This window comes from Cokeromyces recurvatus, assembly GCF_025118155.1.
Source record: "Cokeromyces recurvatus strain NRRL 2243 chromosome Unknown BX663scaffold_1, whole genome shotgun sequence".
In the NCBI taxonomy this organism is placed as follows: domain Eukaryota; kingdom Fungi; phylum Mucoromycota; class Mucoromycetes; order Mucorales; family Mucoraceae; genus Cokeromyces; species Cokeromyces recurvatus.
The window spans coordinates 784,413-799,418 of NW_026251387.1; the positions used below are offsets into that span (position 1 = coordinate 784,413).

At 28.1% G+C, this 15,006-nt stretch overlaps 6 protein-coding genes and 1 non-coding gene across 7 annotated transcripts; 4 read left to right on the forward strand and 3 right to left on the reverse strand.

Annotated features, from left to right (window-relative positions):
• Positions 1–76: 76 nt before the first annotated feature.
• Positions 77–2,026, forward strand: BX663DRAFT_491900 (uncharacterized protein). Its single transcript, XM_051525140.1, has 6 exons — positions 77–180; positions 241–333; positions 510–872; positions 926–1,153; positions 1,215–1,372; positions 1,423–2,026. Exons 1-6 carry the CDS (start codon positions 126–128, stop codon positions 1,798–1,800), a joined length of 1,275 nt encoding a protein of 424 aa, XP_051387727.1. The 5' UTR covers positions 77–125; the 3' UTR covers positions 1,801–2,026.
• An 856-nt stretch (positions 2,027–2,882) lies between these two features.
• Positions 2,883–3,644, forward strand: BX663DRAFT_491906 (cytochrome b5-like heme/steroid binding domain-containing protein). The gene is made up of 3 exons (XM_051525141.1): positions 2,883–3,109; positions 3,167–3,249; positions 3,305–3,644. The coding sequence occupies exons 1-3, from the start codon at positions 2,918–2,920 to the stop codon at positions 3,597–3,599; spliced, it is 570 nt and encodes a 189-aa protein (XP_051387728.1). The 5' UTR covers positions 2,883–2,917; the 3' UTR covers positions 3,600–3,644.
• A 1,763-nt stretch (positions 3,645–5,407) lies between these two features.
• Positions 5,408–6,631, forward strand: BX663DRAFT_425739 (kinase-like domain-containing protein; the record flags this gene model as incomplete). The annotated part of the gene is made up of 6 exons (XM_051522507.1): positions 5,408–5,505; positions 5,579–5,858; positions 5,946–6,045; positions 6,108–6,169; positions 6,227–6,490; positions 6,542–6,631. Coding segments are annotated over 6 exons (894 nt in total), but the record flags the coding sequence as incomplete, so codon positions are not given.
• A 266-nt stretch (positions 6,632–6,897) lies between these two features.
• On the reverse strand, positions 6,898–7,484 carry BX663DRAFT_413953 (ubiquitin-conjugating enzyme/RWD-like protein; the record flags this gene model as incomplete). The annotated part of the gene is made up of 3 exons (XM_051522321.1): positions 6,898–7,086; positions 7,167–7,357; positions 7,436–7,484. Coding segments are annotated over 3 exons (429 nt in total), but the record flags the coding sequence as incomplete, so codon positions are not given.
• Positions 7,485–9,743: 2,259 nt separating this feature from the next.
• Positions 9,744–9,815, forward strand: BX663DRAFT_t1. The gene has a single exon. It is a non-coding gene; the product is annotated as a tRNA-Gln (tRNA).
• Positions 9,816–11,307: 1,492 nt separating this feature from the next.
• Positions 11,308–11,964, reverse strand: BX663DRAFT_528462 (ribosomal protein S11-domain-containing protein; the record flags this gene model as incomplete). The annotated part of the gene is made up of 2 exons (XM_051530165.1): positions 11,308–11,754; positions 11,962–11,964. 2 exons carry the CDS (start codon positions 11,962–11,964, stop codon positions 11,308–11,310), a joined length of 450 nt encoding a protein of 149 aa, XP_051387731.1.
• A 44-nt stretch (positions 11,965–12,008) lies between these two features.
• BX663DRAFT_491912 (uncharacterized protein) lies at positions 12,009–14,699 on the reverse strand. The gene is made up of 12 exons (XM_051525142.1): positions 14,636–14,699; positions 14,506–14,580; positions 14,435–14,448; positions 13,862–14,373; positions 13,640–13,807; positions 13,478–13,572; positions 13,263–13,423; positions 13,067–13,199; positions 12,944–13,008; positions 12,807–12,885; positions 12,344–12,750; positions 12,009–12,261 (listed from the first exon to the last, which is right to left on the reverse strand). Exons 1-11 carry the CDS (start codon positions 14,669–14,671, stop codon positions 12,361–12,363), a joined length of 1,728 nt encoding a protein of 575 aa, XP_051387732.1. The 5' UTR covers positions 14,672–14,699; the 3' UTR covers positions 12,009–12,261; positions 12,344–12,360.
• Between the last annotated feature and the right edge of the window lie 307 nt (positions 14,700–15,006).

Here is a 15,006-nt window from a genome sequence, read left to right on the forward strand (position 1 = left end):
AAAAAGAAAAAAAAAAAAAGACACTTAAAATAAAGTTTCAAAAATAGAAAAAAAAAAAAAAAGATTTGCATTCTTCTTTCTATTTTTTTTTTTTTTATTTTCTCTATTAAAATAAAGTAGGTAATATGGATGATGATACAATTGAGTATTACTTTGATAGTATAGAGAACTTTTATGCTGGTTAGACGATATATGATATCATGAAAATAAAATAAAATATTTAACATGTGCATGCTATAGAATTAGATGATGTCTTGAATCAACCTTATAATAACGAAACTAATGTTAAAAAAATAACAACTCAATATATTCGATTCCTTGTAAGATACCAACGTAGGTTTTATATTTAATATTTCAGGTTACAATTAAATATAATATTCATGTTTATTTTTATATTTGTATTTATATTGATATTCATATTGATATTCATATTTGTATTTATATTGATATTCGTATTTATATTCATATTTGTATTTATTTATTTATTTTTTTTTTCTTTTTTAATTTAGATGAATTTTTGAAAAGTTCAGTGGAATTTGCCCAAGTTGCTTATAAACTAATCGATTCTCAACTTTGCCTTGATTACAGTACAGTTGTACTATCACACATTTTAAATGAACATGCACTTGTATCTCAAGATAAAACAGAGCTTTTAGTTTCATTTTCTTTATTACTTTATGCGGGCAAAGACGAACCAAGATGGTTAGAGTTTATTTTATTGGACTCAATTCAAATGAAAAAGAATAGATTATTTTGCAAAATTATTACTGAAGTGAGACTTGGATTTTATGACTGCTATAAATTACTTCATGCCGCATTCTCTTTATGTTATGAATTATGTAAACTGGCTAAAGTAGATATAGAAGATCTAAGTAAATATTTTATCATCTTCTTTATATATCATCTTTATTTATTTTCCTTATAGGTTTAATAGATACTTCACTTGTAAATTATCTTTTAGATATAGTAGAAAAAACACGTGGAGATGCAGATGAGTCTTTTAATTATGATGTTATTCGTTTAATTATGGTATTCAATGAACAATATATGATGTCTGGTTTAAACGAGAATTTAATACTTGATGTATTATCTCAACGTATCGGTACCTCAGACACATTTAGTGCCAATTTAATATTTATGTTAAATAGATTAGGTAAAAAATAAATAACGAAAACCTCAATTTATAACTAACTCATTTGTTTAAATTATAATAGATGATTTATGTACTCAAATGTTGATATTAAAACTGCTTTATGGTATATTTACAACTCCAACATTACATGAATACTTTTATACAAATGACCTTTACGTCTTGGTTGACATTACCCTAAGAGAATTATGCAATTTAAGTGATACAAAAGAGTCACAAACTGTAAGTGTCTTTATTGATCTCTCTATTTATTTATTTACGTTCCTGTTTAGTTACAAGAAGCCTATTTACGTGTGTTTGAACAATTATTGGGAAATACTCAACTTCGAGAAAGGCCATACAAGAAACAAGAAACATATAAAATACTAAACTGCTTATTAAATCCTGGTATGCGACGAAAAGTAAATTCAACCACTAAACGACTAGTAAAACGTATTATTCAAGATTGGTGGGAAAAAATTTGTTGCGAGCTACAAGATAATAAAGAAAATATGACCTCATCTACAAATTCATCTGTTAGCACAATTTCAACTTCCTCAGGACTAACAACTCCTAAAAATGAAGATGATGAAATATCCATAGTTATTAATCGTGAAGAAATGAATGAAAAAGTGCAACAAGACAGTCATCAACAAGCTGTTACTGCATAATACATATATAAATAAACACTGCATCTATTTTCACGATTATAAGAATTTATTTATTAAAGATAAAATAAAGCAAAAAAATGACCAATGAACCTATATCATTTTTAATATTATGCTGTATTGCCACACCAAACATACGGGCAGAGACAGCTAATTTTGACAGTCTTTAAGAGATTTGATCGTTTTGGAGTTAAATGTGTTGATAGCCAAGTCATATTTCAACTATGAGCGGACAATTTGTGCATAGTAGAAATGAGAGGCAATCAGGTTCATTTTAGAGTCCATTGATGGGGCTTTTTTTTTTTTTATATGAATAGGGGTCATCTGAGTAATACGCCAGTTCAATGAAGTATATAATAATTGCTAACAAAGCTGAAGCAAATATAAAAGTATAAAACTACTTTTGTCTACTAAAAGTAGGAGTATTTCAAGTCTGATATGATTAATACCTGGAGCTTTTTTTTAGTAGGCAAATTTTTAATACCGTCTTGAATATATGTAAATGTAATGAGGTAGGAGTCTAATTGAACGGATAGGGTAGAAGGTTGGCTAGAATAGTTGGCGGTTGTAGGTAGAAAGTGACTCGTGTTTCTTGGCCATGTCCTTATCATTTCTATGATAACTTTACCCGTAAATGCTCTACTAAATATCTCTATATGCCATTCACTATTGCTGATCCACTTTCATTTTTCCTCGACTTAAAATATTCTCTGAAGAAACAAAAGTCCCTGCAATTATTTTCCCCTGGGCTAATTTGTTGGTCTAACGATTTGTATCATTTTAAAAGAAATGGGGATTATCTATTTTACCAAACATTTTTTTTTTCCTCCTTCTACTGTTAATTCTGGTGCTAAACTAATATATTCGTTGTCCTCCTCATAGTAAACTACTACTAGCATACTCATATTATTTCTAACATTTTCTTTTCTTTTTTGTCTATTTCTCTCTTAACTCCTAAGAGCTTTTTATTTCTTTTCGGAGCTGGTTTGAGCAATACAGCATAATATTAAAAATGATAAATGTTAGCTGAACATTATTTTTTTTTTAAAAAAATATGAATCATCTATATTTTCCTTTTTTTTTTTTTTTTTTTTCTTTTTTTTTTTAACTTACATTGATAATGGCAGCCAAGTCATCTACAGAAACATCACAGCAAAAAATATCAGAAAAGAAAAAATCCTCACTTCTCAGTCAAGGACTTATTGCTCTTTCTTGGTCTCTTTTATTTTTCTTTTTAGGATCTTATATAATTACAGAAACTTGGTTTTGGGGATATCGTGGCAAATGGACAAACATTAATACTTACATTCCTGTAAGAACAACTATTTTTTTTTTATAAATAAGAAACCACTAAGAGTAGTTTACATAGCGTAAAGAAAGGATCTTTACAGAAAAGGAATTATTACAATTTGATGGTACAGATCCCAAAAAGCCCATCTATTTAGCCATAGAGTAAGGATTGAAAATGTTTTTAATGAAAGAAAAAAAAAAATTAACAAAAAGAAAGTGGAGATGTTTATGATGTTACAACAGGAAGTGGTTGGTATGGTAAAGGAGGAAGTTATCATCATTTTGCTGGTAGAGATGCTGCTAGAGCATATGTAACTGGATGTTTTAAAGATCATTTAACACACGACTTGAGAGGATTAAGTGTAGAACAATTAAAAGGAGTTGAACATTGGAAAAAGTTTTATGAAAAACATCACAAATATCATAAAATTGGACGTGTTTTGCATGATCCTATACCAGAAGATAAACCTATACCTAAACCTTGTAAATCTGCAGTTAACCAAAAACCATAAAAAAAAAAAAAATGCAGTCTATAAAATAAAAAATTCTGTTTGTTTAACTGTATGATAAAGTGTATAACCTATTTTTCTTAAAAGATATGTCATAAATTTAAGAAAAAAAAAGTAAACTTTGAGTTATTTGTAATGAGTTAGGGGTAGAATAGTCTATAAATATGTATGTCTTTGAATACCTTGTTCGTTAGTATACACAAATACACTTCTCCTTAGCTGATAATTGATTAAAAAAAAAAAAAAAAAAAAAGGTATGATAGGATCCCAAATAATAGCGTAAAGGGCATTTCATTCCTAGTTAAGTCAATATAATATTTTTTGTTATCATTGTACATTATAGATCTTTCCGATTCAACTCTTTCAAAAAAAAATGTTTACTTGAAAAGCCCTTTATACTAAATAAGATCATTTTGGACATGACTTCTGTACTCGTAAAAAATAAGCACTATCTGTCAAGTTTTTTGCATATAATTCCAATCGACCAATTGTTATACTTTAACAGTGACTGATAATATCTATTCACTAAATTTGTATGCAGTTATATAGATAATGCTATTTTTTTTAATTGCATATGCGATATATGAATGACATAAACCCTTATGGAAAGTATTCCATGAAAGAAGACTTTTAAACTTCAATCACCCCAAGCTCTGTCATATCTAGCAGTAGAGCAGTATATCATATGATATTGATAACTAACACTATTCTTACATAGAAATGAAACGACTGCAAATCGATATGATTATTAACAAATGAATAGGTTAGTTTATTTTTGAATTTGTTCGTTTAAGTTTAAGGTGAAAAAAAAAAAAGAATCTATGAGTGGGCAACACGAACACATCTCTAAATGACTATCATAAGAAATAGATTGTTTTGAAATAAAGGAAGCTTTGAATTAAAAAGTATTTTATCGTGTTAAAGAAAAGGCGTATAAATTATATTCAATACTTTACATTATAAATGATTATAGTTTGTGAATATGCAATATGATAGTAAATGAAGAAGAACAACTAACTTTACATTCATTGTATTTTGTTATATGTAATTTCATTTGATGACATAGATTTGTGCATAATCATATTGCTATTTTTATTTAAATGTATTAGACTCCTATTTTTTTTTCTTTTCTTAAAGTGCACTCCTTTTATAAAAATAACCTAAAAATTAGATTTCTCCAAGTTAGTTATTAAATATTCAAATATAACCAGTTATCTATCTTTTTTTTTTTTTTGTTTTTTTTTTTCAAATTTAAAAATGCATAAAAGGCCTTTAGGGACAGCTACAAAATCAATTAATAGTCAACGGAATTCTTTCGCAAAATCATATAGCACTACTGATAATAAAACTACTGTTAGTTCTAAAACAGTTAAAGCTCATGTTAGAAAGTCGCATTCAGATATGACATCTAATAAAACTGTCATCAACAAACAACAAAATAATAAAAAATCAGACTCAGTAAAGTTTCAGGTACCATTTTAGATAATAATAATAATAATAATAACAATCTATCTTTTATATAGCAACAACCAAAGACTCAACCTCTTATTTGGCGTTCTCCTGGTCGTTGTGAGATTCCTGATATTTTAAAAAATACATCTTATATAGAACCTCTTACAGTTTCGTCAATTGTAAACAAATATTCAGATGAAGTAAAAAAAGAAATTACACTAAAAAGGGTAACTTCATATAATAGCATCTTTTTTCTAAGAATAAGTATAAAGTAACTCATTCTAACATAGCCTCCTTGGATACCAGTCGGATCAAATTGGGTACCTTTACCATTACAACCAGTCATTCGTAGTGAAGATAATGCATTTGAAAAAAGTTTAAGAAAAGCATTGCCAAAGATTGACATTATTTCTTTACCAAAGACAAGATATATTGGATCTAAAAAGATAGGCACAGGGTAAAATTACATAAAAAATTATATACACATATTTATCCCTTATATAAAAATATACATATGCATATACATATAGTGTCAATGGGGCTGTCATTCAAGTTCAAATTAAAAAGACTGCCCCTATAAAATTAGCTTTGAAACGCTGCAAATTAGCAAATGACCCTGATTATCGTAGATCTATCATAAGGGAGCTCCGTCTTATGTCAACTGGACATTCCAACCTTATTAGCTTGAAAGAAGTCTCCGTATACAAAAATGAAGTTTGGATTGCTATGGACTTGATGCGTTGTAGTGTATTTAGTATATTATGTGTCAAAGCATTACCTGAAAATCATGCAATTTATATCTTTCGTGAGGTAATAAAATATCATTTTATTTTTTATGCATGGCTAATTTTTTTATTTTATTTTTTTTTTTTTTTTTTTATTTTTTTATTTTTTTAGACCCTTAATGCTTTGGACTTCTTACATTCTAACGGATTCATTCATCGTGACATAAAATGTGAAAATTTGCTTATTAGTTTTGAGGGTGAAGTGAAATTAGGTAAATCTTTTTTATTTTTTATTACTATAATTACTATCATAATTATTAATGTATATTCATAGCTGATTTTGGATTGACTGCTATTACGAAAAGAATGAATTCTGATAGACTGGGCACAGCCAAGGTAAGAACAATTTTTAAATCTTTTTAAATTAAAAAGATTAAAATAATCTGTTTAAAGTGGATGGCACCAGAGGTAGTTATTGAAGCTGAATACAATGAAAAAATTGATATTTGGTCTCTTGGTGTCACTTTGATCGAGATGCTTGATCGTGTTCCACCATACTATAATATTAAAAGTGACGAAAAAGTTTATGAAAAAATCATATACGATCCTAGTCCAACTTTTATTTACTCTTACCCTTCCATTTACTGTACTGGGCTTGTAGCTTGGTTATTAGAAATTGAACCTAATAATCGTCCAGCAGCAAAAGAAGTTATCATTGTAAGTGTAATTGGAATACATATATGCTTATAACTCATTTATATCCCATAGGAAATTGATGAACATATTGAACGAAACTTATTACCGATATCAAATGCTAAATGCTTAACGAAATTTATAACTGAATGTTCAAAGAAATAAGATCGTTGCATGCATTATATTTATTTAGAGCGAATTGCAAAAAAAAAAAAAAAAAAAAAAAAAAAAAAAAAAAAAGATTATAGTCTTCTTAATGTTTTTTTCTTGTCATTTTTCTTTATTTTTTTCTTTGTATCATCTTGTTGTGCTTTAGTATTGTCTATTTGCTCGTGAAGTCTCTTTTTACTAACAATAGATGATGTATTTGATAATGACTGAAGTATAATATTATCGGTTATTGTATTGTTTGTTTCCTGATTATCAATATTATCATTTTCTTGATCTTGTGATTCTTCCCTTGACAAATTCCAAAATTCAGTTTTTCCTGATTTAGCATGAATAGATGTATATAAACGTGCTCGTTTTGCATAATCTTCATATTGTTCTAATAAAAGTCGTCCAGCTTCTTCATTTAATGCTGATTCTGGATTTGGCACAATCAAAAGACATTTAATCGTCTAAATTAATTTAATGTTGAGATTTTCTTGAATAAAATATGCATATATGCGCTTTTTTTTTTTTTTTTTTTTTTTTTTACCAGCAGAATATGCTCTATCCCAAGTTCTGATTTCCAATCCTTTTTTAATGTATTTACACAAATTTCACCAGCTGAAGATACGTTTGGATGAAATATCTTTGTTATGAAATAGCCTTTAGGCGGTGTATTAGGGAATCCTTCATCTATATTTAGCTTTACTTTGAAATATCCTTCTTCATAGGGTGTACTATCTAATGATATTTTTAGTGTAAACCAGAAAAAAAAAAAAAAAAAACTTTTCTTGTATCTATTTATTTATCTATTTTTACCTGGACCTCTGATCCAGGCTTGGATCTCGGTTAAATTAGCATCATTAACAATGACTCGAATGTCTTCTACCGGTTTTTCTTGTAATTGTCTTAACTCTTTTAAAATTCGTTTTAATGCTGTAGGAGGTAAAACGGTCATTCGAGTTTAACTGTAAAAAAAAAAAAAGGAAATAAATAAGAAAAATAAAGAAATAATGTCGCGATAATTCGCAAAACAAAAAAATAAAATAAAATAAAATAAACGCGCTTTTACGCGCCGGTTCTTTTTTTATTATTATTAATATAGAAAAAAACATCAATTTAAGATGATTCGAAGATAGTATTGAAACTAAACAAGATATCAGAAATAAATGAAGAAAAAAAAAAACCGGTAATAGCGCATTTTTCTTATGATGTAATATATTTTAACTTTACCAAAGTTTGAAGGTTATCTTTTACTTAAGAAACTTTATAGAGAATAAAGAGATCAGTATTATGCTGGAGTATAAATTTAATATATTCTTTATGCTTGAGAGTACTATTAATTTTATAAAAAAAATCATTAAATGCAATGGACATCTTTTTTATCTTTATCTATACATAGATAATTTTCTTGAATGCTTTATTGATATGTTTATTGTATATTCCTCTTTAGTGGTATGTCGTTTGATTTCACGATGATTTAGGTGAAGTTTAAAAATAACTGGGTGAAAACATATACACGCCTAGGATTTGCAGAGTATTATGTATATTATTATTATTATTATTATTATTATTTGTCTGTTCAAAATATATGACAGGTAGTGATAATAACGATAGAAAGCTTTGTAATACTTGCTAACAGAATTTAAATCATATCAAAAGAAGCAAGTAACATCTGTGTAAATCTTTGAGGAGTAAATAAACGTAGTGTAAAATACATTGGGACTATATGAAGAATAAGTTATACAGTAAAAACTTTAATGAGAGGCCTCTGTACTGGCGTTATCATTTTCCATATAAAAACCCTGTGTAATGTTCTTTTGATTATTCACTGTTATTTTCACTTCCTTAAGATCTTATGATGAATCTATGTTATTTGCTTGCTATATATTATATTTAGTCGCATTCCTGTATCTATAGAACGTCTATTTAAAGCACAAATAACATGGTAGTCCTTAAATTACTATAGATATTTAATTATATCGTCATTTGACATCTAAGGTCTATATAATCCGTTATTATCTGAGACGATATCTTAACAAAGAAAATGTTTTTAGGTTAAAATTTCTTGTACCTTATCAAAAAAAAAAAAAAAAAAAAAAAAAAAAATACTATTCGGTCTTAACTAAATACTTTTCTGACTCCAAATATGTATTGCAAGATAACAATATTGTACATGAATATCCTTCAAAATCAATTTATAAATAAAGATAGAAAAAAAAAAGTGAATATTGGATCTTGTTAACTTATTTAGCTTCATTTCGTATTATATTTTATTTTAATCTGACATCTTAATAAAAATACACAAATTATAATATACTTTTGTTTGGGCAATACATCAAATATTGCAATGCTCTAAAAAATAAATAAATTGCAGGACTAGTTCGGTCTCTCACGTGGTTGCTACTGCCAATTTTTGCGTACTCAAATTTTACCTTTGTATACTACCTGACAAAATGATAAAGAAAAGCTTAAGTGGATAGTAAATTAAAGATGATTTGAATTTTTAAGTGCTTTTTGTAACGTTATTAAGGAATATATATTTAATTACCTTTATTTTTGATTTATTCCAGTTTGAGATGTACTTTTTATTTCTATAAAATAGAATAGTATTACAAAGAAAAAATAAATTTAAGCCCATAAAAGTAAATATTATGTAATACAGGGTGTATTTAAGTACTTTAAGCAATTTGATTGGTTAGCGGATTTTGAATTTTTTCGATTTGGACTATATTTAAGAGAGGATATAAAAAAATTGATACGTCTGCGGTGCTTAAGTGTGAAATTGTTAAATATAAGCTGATAAACTAAAACAAAATATAATATCCAAATAAGACTCAATAAACCAAATCACAATCTTGACAATATTCTCTTTTTCCGAGTTCTTCTCTTGACAATATTTATTAATAATCCTTTTCAATTGCTTCAGCTGCAATCGTAGTACTCAATGTACACAATTAATTTATTATCAAAAGAAAAGCTCTCTTTATTAAAGATTTAAGAAAAATAAAATATTTATAATAATTATTAAAAGCACCCCAAAGAAGTAGTAGTCACAAGTCACGTGGCTGCTAGATTTTAGAAGTGTAATTTGACAATTATCACACACCGTGTCAAAATATCAACGGGTTCCATGGTGTAATGGTTATCATATCGGTCTTTGAATCCGGTGATCTGAGTTCGATTCTCGGTGGGACCTGATATTTTTTCTTTTTTGTTCTAATATATTGTAATTTTGCCTCTTGTTGTAATGTTGTTGTGCCAGGTCTGATCAGTAAGTAGTACTATCGTTTATTATTAAACAGGAAGCTTTAATTAGTATTCAGTTTATTTATTTAGAATAACTTTTTTTTTTTTTGAGTGAAAGAAATGTCCGTTTATTATTATTTCAAAATATTAATAATTATATTCTATCAAAGGTGATACGAAATAAATACTGTGTAACTTTCATGACAGTTGCAAGTGTGACAATCGTAGAGCAATATTATTTAATGAGGTTATATTTATTTGCAAAAGTAATAAGATATGGATTTATACATATATTTTTATTTATGTACAATAAAACGATATTTAGTTAACTGGTTGTTACGCCTATTTAAATTGTGTATAAAAGTTCTGACAGTAAGAAGTTTCAGTATAAGCGTAGTAATTCAATCATACTAAGTTGTTTGTAATCGGTTGTATTTTTACTAATTGCTATATAAGACAAATGCTTGTAATCAATCAAAATGATTAATATTACGACGCTCTTATTAAGACTTTAATTACAAAATGTTGAAACAATATGAATTTATTACAATAAATAATATAGGAGACTAGGAAAATATTTGTCTTTTATAAGTATATAACATTACATATAATATCATTAAGATTGTCCAACATAATATTACTGCCCCTAAGCAAAATAGGAGCTATACAAGTTACCATTATTAATGAGTTATTATGGCCTTATGCTTTATAATTGAAAAAAAAAATATTAGGATAGTAGTATTACCAATTTAGTTTAATACAAAAGTGCTCCAAAATTACCAAATACTGTCTAAAAATTAAAATGTATTCAATTACTAGCTAAAGCTAGAGTCTTTTTGTACTCTCGTGATCGCAGTCTGGAGAGTATGATGGCTCAATAATAAATCTCTTAGCTACAGAGAAATTTGTAGTAATATAAACCAACTATTTTATTAAAAAGTTTAAGACTAAAATGAATTTTGCGGTTTAGACATGATAATATATTTAAAGCTATACAATTTAATAAAAAGGACAGTAATTTATAGTCCACGCTTGCTGATAAAACAATCTTTTGCATACTATTATTAGCTCCAAAAAAAAAAGATAAATAGTTGATTATAATTGTATAGTTTTCATAATTTTACTAGATTATTATCAAAGTTTAATCCCTTGAAATTTTGCAACTACATTGGGAATATTCTCAGATAATCTTATCAAAAGACTTATTCTATAATCCATTCCTATCTAGTGCTTTCCCTCACACTTTTTACACAGCAACTGACAATAAATAGCATACAAAATTACACATATATAGAATCATAATCCGCATTACTACTATAATCCTATGTAACAAATATAAACAAAGTCTACTAGATTAAAGGTTTCTACAAAGTGAAAAAAATGTCGATTTTATATATGTTAAAAAGGTACACACAATAAAATTCGAATCGTAGACGATACGCTTAAAGACGACGACCACGACGACCACCCTTTCTACGAGTAGAGTCAGTAGGAATAGGAGTAACATCTTCGATACGACCAATTCTCATTCCGGCACGAGCAAGGGCACGGAGAGCGGCTTGACCACCAGGACCAGGAGTCTTGGTACCAGTACCACCAGTAGCTCTGAGCTTGATGTGGAGAGCGTTAATACCAAGTTCCTTACACTTGGCAGCAACTTGTTGAGCGGCCAACATGGCAGCATAAGGAGAAGATTCATCACGATCAGCCTTAACTTGCATACCACCAGTGACACGAGCAATGGTTTCACGACCAGAAAGATCAGTAACGTGAACAAAGGTATCGTTGAAGGAAGCAAAGATGTGAGCAACACCGAAAACAAGTTCACCTTCACGAACTTGGGGGCCGAGAGTGACCTTTTCAACAGCCTTGGGAGCAGCCTTCTTAGACTAATTAAATAAATGATGTTAATGAGAATTACTTAATTTTGACATTTTTCCATAAAAAGAAAAAGTAAACTAATTCTATATCCATCCATCCATCCATCCATTCATCTAAATGGATCCTATCAATTTCAGATAAAATACAGTTTATAGATACTTTTTCTTTTTTTTTTTCTCTCTATAATATATTTTAGCTTTTTTTCCCCCACTTACCATGATTGATCGAAATAAAAAGAGGAAGATTAATTATCTCAACAAGACAATCGATTTTTTGTATAGAATGCCTGACCTTCCCAGAGTTTCCTTCTGCACAATCTTTTCCGCTCCTCTTAAAAATTCAATCACCGATGTGGCTTGCTTTACCGTGAGGACAGGTCCACACTTGCTGTTTATAATTTGTCTTATTTGAAGAACATAGTATTCATTATATACATTAATAAAAAGGGTTAAATATGTAACATGAAAAGAAACTTTTTTTTTCTTATTGATCTTATCTTCTTTGGTACGTAAGGACTTACATTATGGTAATTTTTAAAAATTAATAACAAATTGAATTGAATCAATGTATATTATTTATTTATTTACATTATATAACTTTACACAAAGCATTTTTTATTTTTTATCCCTCTTTTCTCTAATCTTACGACCCAATCCCCAACGAGTTTTCTTTTCTTCTTGGTGTGGAGGAGAAGGAGTTGTTTCCGGTGTTGGTATTTCTGAATTTGAGTAGTCATCCTTTTTACCTATAATTGGCGATTGTAAATTAAAATGATTGTTATCGTTACTTATATTGTCTAATCGAAGTGGGCTGACGGGAATAGTCAATGGCTGCTGTGACATAACTGGTACCGGCCTATCATTATCACAGTCTATCTTATTATTATCAAGAGAAATATTAATTGAGTCCATATTAAGATCCACTGATTGGTAAAATAAGACATATCCTGATCCACTACCAGGAAGATCACTAAAATATTTCTGAATATCATCTTCTTGAATTTGCTAATTTAAAATATATAAATATCGTATTAAATACAATAAAATATAGCTATACATACTGTAACTACATCATCATCAAATAACATCCATTGTCCATTACTCTTAATAACAGCAACATAATGTCCATGATGAGGCCCACTAAATACGGATTATTAAATTTAATTGAATAAATATAGTAATTCATCATCATCCTCACCTTCCAATATGCACCACAATACTCCAAAGTTCATACATTCTGTCAGCATCCTCAGTGTCATCGCTCTAAAGTTGTAGTGTTAGTAGTTATATACATATTAGTGTAAAAAAAAAAACCTCTTACAGTATTAAATAATCTTAATTCAAAAGGAAAGACTACTCGATATGTTAACTTTATATATTTTTGCAATTGTTCTTGGTATTTAAATCGTTTCAAATGAAGTGCTAATATATTGGGTAACTTTTTGATTTTCATTCTAAATAAAATATTAAGGCTTAACACTCAACGTAAACTGAACGTATTTTTTTTTTCCTTTTACCTGCGTTCCGCTTCTTGTAGGCCTGAGCATACATCACAGAAATATTTGTTTTTATGACATAGTGTTTCACTTGCAGAAAATTGCCGTAAGCAAGAAGTAATGGATGAATTCATTTCAACATCAATCGATAAATCCATAAAGCATTCATCTCGACTTGTCACCTATAATGCAAAATTTAAACATTAATGTATACATTTATATGTTTAATTGCTTACAGTTTCACAGGATAAACATTTAGTTTCATTAGAAAACACACCCTCAAATAATTGGTGTACCCAAGTAGTTTTAGGATTTGATCCAATAGTAGTACCTGCTACATAATACTTATTAGGAAAGTGGATTATTTTAAGAAGAAAGAAAGAAAAAAAAAACAATACCTGTATTACTCGATCCATGACTATTATCACTATAAATGCTTTCTTGTTGCTTATTTTCATTCTCATCAGCTAGCTTTTGTTGATACCTTTGAACATCTTCGGCAATAGTATTTAAAGTATAGTTTAAAAATTCATGGGCATCTTGATGCATACTTGATCGAAATAATTCTAAATTTATAAAATTTAATTATATATAAAATTTACATGTATTTATGTAATTACCATTTTCTTTTTTAACTTTGTTAATAAAATTAACAGGTGCAATGACACCCGTTTTTTTCTTGTTTTGAGATATCTTCCAAAATAAATCCTTAAGTGCAGAAAACAAGGTATCTTCCATACCAGGTGCCAAATTGATATTATTTTGATCTTTTTCAATAGGAGCCGTAGTTGGTGTACTTGCACCATTTGTTGATCCGGAAGAAATGCCATTAGCACCATTGCGAGGAATCGATCTAGAATTAGATGTTTCTCTACAAGATGAACTCAATACATTATTATTACTGCTCAGTCGCATATTTCCATTAATAGTTGGCGTAGAAGATGATGTAGTTGACGAATTAGTGGAAGGAAAATAGGAATGCCCATTAACAACATTCATAGGAGAATTAGGATTTGTTGATAAAGGTGTATTATAAGTTTGAGTTGCACTGTTAATAGATTGTGGATAATTTAACACATAATGCCGAAAAGGTTTACAAAAATAAAGAGCTTGAACTACAGAATTACTATAGCTATAAAAAAAAAAAAAATTAAAAATAATGAAAATATGTCTATTTTGCATAACATCCTTACCAAGTATTACCGAACTATTTATATATGTGTATATTAATATTGAAATTAAAGCAAACAGTATGTATACTTACGTTTTCGAGACCAAAATAGCGTTCACCTTCATCAATAGCATCATTATCAATAGAAGGCTTACCCGATTGTTGTCCCTAAAATATAAATTAGTCTCAATATATTTACTAGTAATTATAAAATTGAATTTACCAAGCCCATCCATTTGAATAAAGATGTGCTCGACATTATAGTATTAATAAATGAAAAAAAAAAAAAATAAAAAAAAAGCAAAGAAAAAAAAAAAGAAAAAAAAAAGTAAAGAAAAAAAAAAAAAAAGAAAAAAAAAAAACGAAAGGATATATTTGCTTACTAGCTTTTTGCTATAAATGGAGCATTTTTTTTATGAAATAGAAATAAATTTTAGACCAATTAGAAATAATTTTGGTATACATGGAATTTTTTACATAAATCTTTCTAAGCAGTTTATATTATAGCAATGTGTATTTAAGGGAAAAGGAAGCAGCTATGCTCTAAGAATTCGATTATTCATACTTTCATTTCAAAGTGATTATGCTTATGTA

Bases quoted from the DNA above. Each gene is read 5' to 3' on its own strand.
- BX663DRAFT_491900 (XM_051525140.1), top strand. From the start codon at position 126: ATGGATGATGATACAATTGAGTATTACTTTGATAGTATAGAGAACTTT. The intron at 181-240 runs GTTAGACGATAT...TGCATGCTATAG, and splicing joins TATAGAGAACTTTTATGCTG to AATTAGATGATGTCTTGAAT. The intron at 873-925 runs GTAAATATTTTA...TTTTCCTTATAG, and splicing joins AGTAGATATAGAAGATCTAA to GTTTAATAGATACTTCACTT.
- BX663DRAFT_491906 (XM_051525141.1), top strand. From the start codon at position 2,918: ATGGCAGCCAAGTCATCTACAGAAACATCACAGCAAAAAATATCAGAA. The intron at 3,110-3,166 runs GTAAGAACAACT...TAGTTTACATAG, and splicing joins ACATTAATACTTACATTCCT to CGTAAAGAAAGGATCTTTAC. The intron at 3,250-3,304 runs GTAAGGATTGAA...ACAAAAAGAAAG, and splicing joins CCCATCTATTTAGCCATAGA to TGGAGATGTTTATGATGTTA.
- BX663DRAFT_491912 (XM_051525142.1), bottom strand. From the start codon at position 14,671: ATGTCGAGCACATCTTTATTCAAATGGATGGGCTTG. The intron at 12,886-12,943 runs GTGAGGATGATG...ATCCGTATTTAG, and splicing joins ATTGTGGTGCATATTGGAAG to TGGGCCTCATCATGGACATT. The intron at 12,751-12,806 runs GTATGTATAGCT...ATTTTAAATTAG, and splicing joins TTGATGATGATGTAGTTACA to CAAATTCAAGAAGATGATAT.